At 33.0% G+C, this 9087-nt stretch overlaps 1 protein-coding gene across 1 annotated transcript in view; it reads left to right on the top strand.

The window, feature by feature from the left end:
- The first annotated feature begins 6578 nt into the window (after positions 1-6578).
- LOC106871951 (uncharacterized) overlaps positions 6579-9087 on the top strand; it is a 20593-nt gene continuing 18084 nt past the window's right edge. Inside the window, exons 1-2 of the mRNA XM_014918728.3 lie at positions 6579-6668; positions 8554-8581. Of these exons, the coding sequence (XP_014774214.1) occupies positions 6621-6668; positions 8554-8581 (76 nt within the window). The 5' untranslated portion in view covers positions 6579-6620. The remainder of the gene's footprint in view (positions 6669-8553; positions 8582-9087) is intronic.

The following is a 9087-nucleotide window of genomic DNA, read 5'->3' as shown; positions in this document are numbered from 1 at the left end:
AGTAGGACATCCTCAGACAAAAGTCAACTGACATTGTCATCTGGCCTTCTTTTGGATTGATATCTTTAAGGTTGAAACGCAGTAAAAGAAATTCTCACAAGATGCTGAAAAGGCTGAAAAGGGAGTATTTCACTTTACCCTAACTCCACTTTTCCTACTCTGAGCTGGCTCCATTATATAAGATTCAGTGAGTCTCCTCTGAAAAATGTATGTTTCTTCTTGATATCGATGTGTATACTTACTCCATAGATTTACCGATACTTTATGCGAGTGAGATTATTAAAGTGGTAAGATTTATAGATGATAGATCTGGAGCATCTTACCTTCTTTTTCCACGACTTTAATAATGAAATTAACTACCAGTGGAATTTTCCTGAATTTATTGGTTATTTCATTATCGGGTATGGCGTTTACGAACTTATAACAGAATTTCATACTATTTTCATATTATTTAAATCTTCAAAGACCAAACTCTTTTTTTTTCAAATACCTATTAAATAATGTTGCATCAAGATGTATTCCAGGTGCAACATTTTTCAATATGTATTCAAGTCGTATCTCAACATTTTCATATACTTTGACACCATCTCATATTGCCCGCAGCTAATAGCTTCTGACCGAAAATAAAATATTTGATACACTTTTCTCTAGTACTCCCATGAACTTTTCTATTAAGATTTTAATGTTGTTAGTTGTTTAGTTTCAGGTAAGTCTTAATCGAGAAGTTCTATGAAAAGAATATTCCAAATATGACTATCCCGTCTCTTGGCAGGGTATCTAAGATTATCTTTTCTAGTATTCCTTTCCTTTTTAAAACAGTAAGATATGATTCAATGAAGGAATGGTTGTTTTTCTTGCTACTCTGACACAGCTGAAAAACAATAGTGAGTTAGCCCTATGTTTCATATAATGTATGTACAGTTAGAGAGCATTGTAGTTCTCTAGCAATGACTCCGTGCAGATTACTGCATGAGTGAGTTGGCAAATGATGACTTTCATACTTCTATTGAAGGTGTCCGCTATTGTGTATTTCTTGATCTACAGACCATCAATAGCTCTTGATTGTAAGATTAATGTCGGCTGCCTAATGGGAATATAGTGTGTGCCTTATTTGCCTGCCCATCACATTGTGAAGTGGTTAGCAATATCTCTAACAAACCCAACTGCGATAGTACCACTATTCTTCTGTTTGAATAGCTTGAAGAATCACATTTTCAAATTCAATAACAGCGTGTCCTTATTGTTGCTGCAAACTCCATGCATAATTATGCTCACGTTCTACGAAGGGTTTACTCGGAAGTTGATCAGTTATGCTTAGTTCGACCTATTCAGAATTAATCATAAATATCCCCAGTAGAATTTTTTATGGTGATGGCGTGCAATTTCAGATGTAGCTAAAATTCCTCTAGATTGTGTTTAGACAAATTGTCAGCTCTACAAATTTATACTAACCACTACATTCCTGCCTACACACAAGAGAGGCAGACAAGGACAGTCAGACAGGCAGACAAACAAGACAGACAGATAGACAGGAGAATAAATCTACTCTAGTACTTGATTGGTAATTATTTATCAATTTTAAAAGTGTGAAAGACAAAGTTGACATTGGCGGGATTTACACTTAGAGACTAGAAAGCCAGAACAAATACAGTAAGGTACTATTTGTTCAACACTTTTTTTGTATTTATACAGAAATCATTAGTCTTTCCAGCCTTCTTATCGGCTAATACACAATTTCCTGCTTTGACTGAGACTCAGATATAAAGTGAATTTCACCTACTTGTTAAACATATGTTGTGGCATATTTTGTTGAAAAGTACGCCAGTGATTAGACAAATAACATAGAAACCAAAAAATAATGGTTACCTTCATAATTATTTCTATCGCTCCTATGAAGATTATTATTAAATTTACTTTTTTAACAAATCTCAGTAAACCATTTTTTCTATAATTATACTTAAAAGATATATAAGTAACATTTACATAAGATGGACGAACACCTTGCCATTTCAACCAATTTTTGAAAAAGATCTTAAAATACAATTTGCAACATTGATATTAATGAAAAGATAGACTGTAAGAAAATCTAGAAGCATGGGAATAGAAAAATATGGTTCATCAGAAGAAGGAAAGATATACAAACATTTTGACCAAGACACCATCATCATCACAATAAAAACAACGATATAAAGAAATTAGAACCAAACATCGCAGTCACGAAATTTAGAAAAGTAATAAAAATTATGTTCAGCTAGTAATACCATATTCTATTGGGTTGGCAACTAAGTTCCAGCCTTTTTTTAAATTAAAATTTTTCAAAAGGTTTAATAAAAAATAACAACTAATTAATCAATAATGTATTGTATTCACCCTTGTTGTTTACAACTTCTTCCCAACGTTCAACAAGATTTTCAATACCTCGTTGGTAGAAATCACCCGATTTCGACTCGAGAAATTGATCCAACCAAGCTCTCAATTCTGCATCAGTATTGAACGAAACTCCACGCATTGCATTTGAAAAAGATCGAAAGAGGTGGAAATCCGTTGGTGCCAAATCAGAAGAGTACGGCGGGTGTGGCAGCACTTCCCAGCCATGCGTTTGAATAGCTTCCTTGGTCATATTGGCGATATGAGGGTGGGCGTTGCCGTGCAGCAGAAGAACTCCATGCTGTCGATTAGGTCTTTTCTCTTGAATAGCCGTGTTGAGTCGTTCCATCTGTTGAACATAGAGTTCCGCGTTGACCGTTTGGTTCTGTTCAAGCAATTCGTAATAGATAATCCCTTCCCAGTCCCACCATATGCACAATATCGTTTTACGTGGATGAAGATCTTGTTTCGCGCGCGGTGTCGCTTGTTTACCGAAGCTAAGCCATTTCCCACGCTGCTTCATATTGATGTACAGGCACCATTTTTCGTCGCCAGTAACGATTCGGTAAAGAAATCGTTGTTTGTGTCCATGAGTTGAGCAGTGACGAGCAAGCAAACCAGCGGAGATTGTAGCTCGTTGATTTTTGTTGTTGTCACTTAAAGCATGTGGAACTCATGCTCCATACTTCTGGGCCTTTCCCATCGAGTGAAGATGCTTCTCTATAGCAGTATGGGAGCATTCCAGTTCCCTTGTCGTTTGAAGAGAATTTTCGTGCAAAAGTTGGATTAATTGCTCTTCATCGAACTCTATTTGGACGGCCAGAACGAGGTGCGTTTTTGAACTTGGCATACCAATCACGAGCGGTTCTTTCAGCTATGGCACTCTCTCCATACACAGCACAAATCTCGCGAGCAGCTTCTGCGGCCTTAGAACCTTGATTAAAAACAAAGAGAAGGAGGTGTCGAAAATGCTCGTTTTTCTTAACTTGACATTCCATTTTAATAATCTTAAAATAAACAAAAATTAAATAAAATTAACTAGAAGAAACAAAACAGATTCCAAAATTTAAAAACGCAATAAATTCCAAAATTTAAAAAAAAAACGGCGGTAACGTAGTTGCCAACCCAATAAAACATAGAGCTAGTTTAAGACATAATATACATTTATAAAAATGAGGGAAGCACAGTACGTGAGTATGCATAAAAAAATTATGAGGTAATTTCCGAGATATTCCTTCAGCATAAAGAACATCAAATGAAGTAGAAACTAATATATCTAATGTGGTAAGACAAAAAATGTTTGAGCCATTAAAATTACACTTCTAACGAAGCGAAAAGTCATTAGCATTAATGAGAAGCCTCGTCAACAAAGGCAAAAAAGAAAAGATAACTCTGAGATCGAAATAGAATGATATTTGAATGGGGGTATGCAGTGAGAAATTGGCCCAATCTTTGTCGAGCACGAATGGCAATTTCAGATTTGTTCCGATGTTTTTATACATCATCAATGAAACAGTTTTATTGAAGTAATTACCCAACCTTTGAATGACTGAGAGAATATATATCCTTTTTTAAAGGAAATTCTTTCACTGATTGGGTAATTTAAAATAGTGAAGTGAGAAAATTTCTAAGGGATGCCTTTGGTATGGAAAACATATCATTAACTTACTTAAAGTAATGAACCAAAAACTATTCATTCAAATTACACTTGTGATAGTTACACTTGTGATAGTTACACTTGTGATAGTTACACTTGTGATAAAGGGGAATATCACAAGCATTAATTACAACTATTGTCTCTGCGACAAGGGAGGCAAATAAAATTTGTTAAAATTTTGACTGGAGAATTAACATATTTTATCTAATTAGCACATCTAGTTAGTTGTTAAACGATACTAATTATAATCTATTTTCAATAATCTGTATTCTAAATATTTTTATCGCTTTTATGAGAACTACAATTGAAACATGTCTTCTGAAATGAGTTCCTTTTGCCATATACCGTATGTAGTATATAGAATCGTGTGATATAATCCCATTGTAGACTTATAAGCCAATTAAGTAACCGTAATACATTGAGAATCCATTCACTGGGCCACCAATATTTGAACTAGGAATACTTTTGATAATAAAATTAGAAGCAAAAAGAAATCTTAATACATGTTTAAAAAACACTGAAATATTTTTAGTGTACAGAACAATGTTGAACTTAGTTTTTAAAAAAATGTTGCATTGTGCAATAGTTTTTTTGTTTTTTTTGCATTTTACTCTTGAATTACTCAATTTAGTGTGTCTGCATTGCAGATTTATGAATAATTAATAATTTGTGAAGAATCTAGCCTATCATGAAGTTAACTTTTTTGAGCAATTAAAATGTGATTTTAGATATATGTGAAAATATGAAAAACGATATCTGAAGTTAAACCTGCTGATGTGAAGAGTCATGGAATTTTTTAAATTTCCAAATTGTTTCCGTCTAAATATGTTTTCTTTCACTGCTTCTTTCTCCCTCCCCTCCTTGCATCTCTTTAAATACATTATATATGCATATATGCATACATGATACAAGTAGAGAGAAAGTTATGCATGCATAAAGAAAATAGAGTTTGTATGAATTACAATGTCTATGTGTTTATATGTGCGGCATTTTTTTAGTGCGTATGTATTCCTTCTACCACGCTACGTCTTATATGACTCCGATTTAGATTTTTTTAAACATATTTTATTCAATTGGAATGTCTTTAGTTTGTTTTGTTTTTGTATTAGAGAATGAGAAAGTGGAAAAACGATTGAACCTTGAATATACAATTTAGATGTAATAAATACCTGACACGTTAATTTATACATACAGTCGTTCATACAAAATACATTCTTCCCACTTGACCTCTTTCTCTATATCCCGCCTGTTTATCTCTTGTATAAATCTTTTCGAAATATTCTATCAAGTTTCAGTTTTACTAGAAATCAAGCAGCTTCTTATTTTGACATTTCTTTCATTTATATCAAGTACAAACATAAGTCAGCAGTCTCTTTTACCAATCCTACTAACATCAACATGTTTCTTTTTTTTTTTTTTTTTTGTCATTTTCAATTCTTGGTTCATTTCTTTGAGTTATAATTATATTTTTTCTACTTTTATGGCTTCCTTATTCTTTCCTTGATACTCTCTCAGACAGATTCATCCCATTTTTTGTAAATAAAAAGTACATTATAAAGTGCAGCATTATTTTAAGTCATTATTTTTTACAGCGTCAGCATTCTGCGAGGCGAAATGATTTTTGTTCAGTAAGCATATTTAAGCAGACGAATAAATAAAACAAAAATAAATTTTAAAATAAAGTGAAGAAACACAATCTTTTTTACAAAAAAAAAGGAAGACCTACTTCCATCAGAATATGTTTGCCTTGCTTTATTAATAAAAATTTATACACTTTGTTGCGAGATTTTTATATTATTCTCAGAATTGTCTTAACAAAAGAGCGCTTCCTAACCCAACTTATATAGATGCAAAGGTTTGAAATAAATATAGAGAAATTAGAAGTGTATATTTAGATATGAAGTAAAAAGAAAATCTAACTTACATGTATACGTATGCATACACACCCTCATTTACTAAGTAAATTGATATTAGAAATAACTGAAGTTAGAAAAAAATACTAATTTTACAATTCAATCTACATTTATGTGATCGCTTCAGCAAAATGTAATCCGATTCTAATATTTTCAGGCAAATATCTTAATATGTTAAAGTCACCAAGATTCACAAATCTTGCCGATATAACAAATTTTGCTGAAGTTAACTAAATAAGTAATAATTTCAAAGGAAGTGACAAACAAACTTTAACAGAATGTGTAATTATTGAGATTGTTCTATAACGTGTAAATGAACACGATGACAAAAAGAAAAAGAAAAACTATAAAATTAACATTCACTTGAGAAGCAAGTAACCATAAGATCCTACTTTTAGGGACGACTGGAATAATAATTTATTTGTTCATCTCTTTATATATATATTTATTTATTTATTATGGGTTCTCTTGTTTCTATGGCATAAATCCCGAGAAAATGCCATTCCCCACCCCTAGAGTAACCATAACGAATTTGATGTTTGACGTCATCAATCTGCACCAATCATAATCATCAGACGAAGAAACTGATCGTAATTTGCCAATTGCGTTTTTCATAAGATTATCAAGCACGCAGGCAAAACGTTTAATAAACAAGAATTAACCATCAGAATCTCCCCATTGGAATGATGAAGTATCTACTAATTTATGCAGCACTTTTAGCTCAAACGCTGGTGAGTTTATTTATATTATTATTGGCATTACAATATCATTTAGTTGTATGTTTTCTTTATAGTTAAAATTCAAAAATACTTATTCGGGTCAGTCGAAGTTGACAACTAAAACAATAAAATAACATTGAATTATGAAAATAAACTGTAATGTTTATTCATGCCAAGACTGAATATAAGTGAAATTAAAATAGTAGAAAATAAGAATGCATGATAAATTGTACGAAAACTACCCGAAAAAGGGAATAACCATAAAATGTTAATATTCATCCACTTCATTATAAACGAATCCATTAAACGAATGTATGGCAATAATTTTTCGATTGGCTAGTCTGCTTCTATGTATATGTACATTTTCATACATGCATGTTGGGAGGGGGCGTGTGTACGTGTGTGCGTGCGTGCATGGAAAGAGAGAGAAAGGGTGTGTCAAAAAACGTGCTACTATCTAACATATATTAAATGGTAGCGTATATTAAATAATAGCGTTTATATATATATATATATATATATATATATATATATATATATATATATATATATATATATATATATATATATATATATATATATATATATATATATATATACATACATATACATATACAATGTACACACCCCACACATATTGAATAAACGATTGAGTAATCGTTTGAATAATCACTAACGTGAAACTCAGGGTTATGGTTCAAGAAACTTCGTTAGTTTCCAGTGCATGCGTTTAGTAGAAGTTCACCAATCCATATACACACATACTTGCCTACATACGTATTTAAATATGCACACGCACACACACACACACACACACACACACACATACAAGCACGTACATACACTCACGCACATACATGCATACCTCTGTGTGTGTGTATGTGTGTGTATGTGTGTTTGTGTGTGTGTGTGTGTGTGTGTATGTGTGTAAACCAATTTCAGTTTCGTGCCGTGTTGTGCATGTATGTGTGTATGCACGTGATTTTGTGTGTGCGTAAGTGAATTACTCGTGTTTGTATACGTGTATATGTTTGTAGTATGTGTGTGCGCGGAACAGTTAACTGTAGTGTTTCAAAGGAAGGAAAAAGACTACTAAATACATGCACAAAGTAGAGTATGTGTGTAGTCAATTAGAAACAGAAAATTCTTGGATCTTAATCCTGGGTTTCACGTTGCTGATTATTCAAACGATTATTTAATTATTTGAAGAAACGATTATGTAAACCTAAGAGTTAAGATTCTAGAAGTTTCAAATAATAATGATAATAATTGTTTGTAGTGTAGACACAAAGTGAGTGGTATTACAGGAGGTAAGCAAGTTGATACCGTTGAATCCAATACTTAGAAGAAAGACAGGCAAAGTGGAGCTCGAATAATATTAACTGTTTCTAATAGGTGCAAGGAAAGCATTCCTGGGGTACAAGCGATTAAATCGAGCCCAGTGCTACTTTATTTCATTGATACTGAAGAAAACGAAAGACAATTTGACTTCGATAAAAATCGAGCACAGGATTAAAGAAGTCGGAAGAAGTAGTGCAAGGCATTTTCTGAGACGCTTTAATGATTCTACCAATCCAGTGCTATAAGGAGGAGGAGGAAGAGGAGGAGGAGGAGGAAGAAGGGGAAGATATGTGTGTGTATGTATGTACGTATGTGTTATTCAATTGTATTTCGAAACTTTTCGCCAATGGAGGAAGAGCCGGCTTCTATAATCTTGATCCAAGACTCCATTGGAATTTCAACATCAACAGGGTATTTGTGCATGTTTGTGTGTATGTATGCATGTAGTACGTAAGTGTGTGTGTGTGTGTGTGTGTGTGTGTGTGTGTGTGTGTGCGCGTGTGTACATCAATCTTTTAAAAAATGTCCTTATACTCTCCTCTATTTTTCTTCACAGATTGCAGCGGACAACGCTTTTCTGTATCGTGAGTATTGTTGCTTGTCTGCTAAATTGGTTTAAATCTTTGCACATAGAGCTTTATAAGAGATACATTTTAATTTTCTTTTCTAGTGTGTCCTTTTACCTTATTCTCTGAAAAGATTTCAAAGTTCAGCCTCTTGAACAAAAATTTGTAATAGTTGTTAAAGTGTAATAATTATTTATCAAAAGCAGTCTTTAACTCGCTTCCTTTATAACTGGTCTTTAACGTATATATACACACATCGTTGTAATCATGTGCTCATGAACACACGCATGCATACTCACAAACATATGCACACTATATAGTGCACACATATGTATATAGATATACAGCTTTATCCTTTACCTTTTATTTCTTTTCATCAATGACCTGCAACCATACTTAGGCACCTCCTTGAACGGTTTAATCGAACAAATAGACCCCAGTGCTTATTTTAAGTCTGTTAGTTACTCTATGGATCCTTTTGCTGAACCGCTATCTTAAGGGTAAGCAAACAAACCTACACTAGT

This window comes from Octopus bimaculoides, chromosome 4, assembly GCF_046866305.1.
Source record: "Octopus bimaculoides isolate indiv1 chromosome 4, ASM4686630v1, whole genome shotgun sequence".
Classification (NCBI taxonomy): domain Eukaryota; kingdom Metazoa; phylum Mollusca; class Cephalopoda; order Octopoda; family Octopodidae; genus Octopus; species Octopus bimaculoides.
The sequence above is the reverse complement of the archived record's forward strand: the minus strand, read 5'-3'. Positions and strand labels throughout refer to the sequence as shown.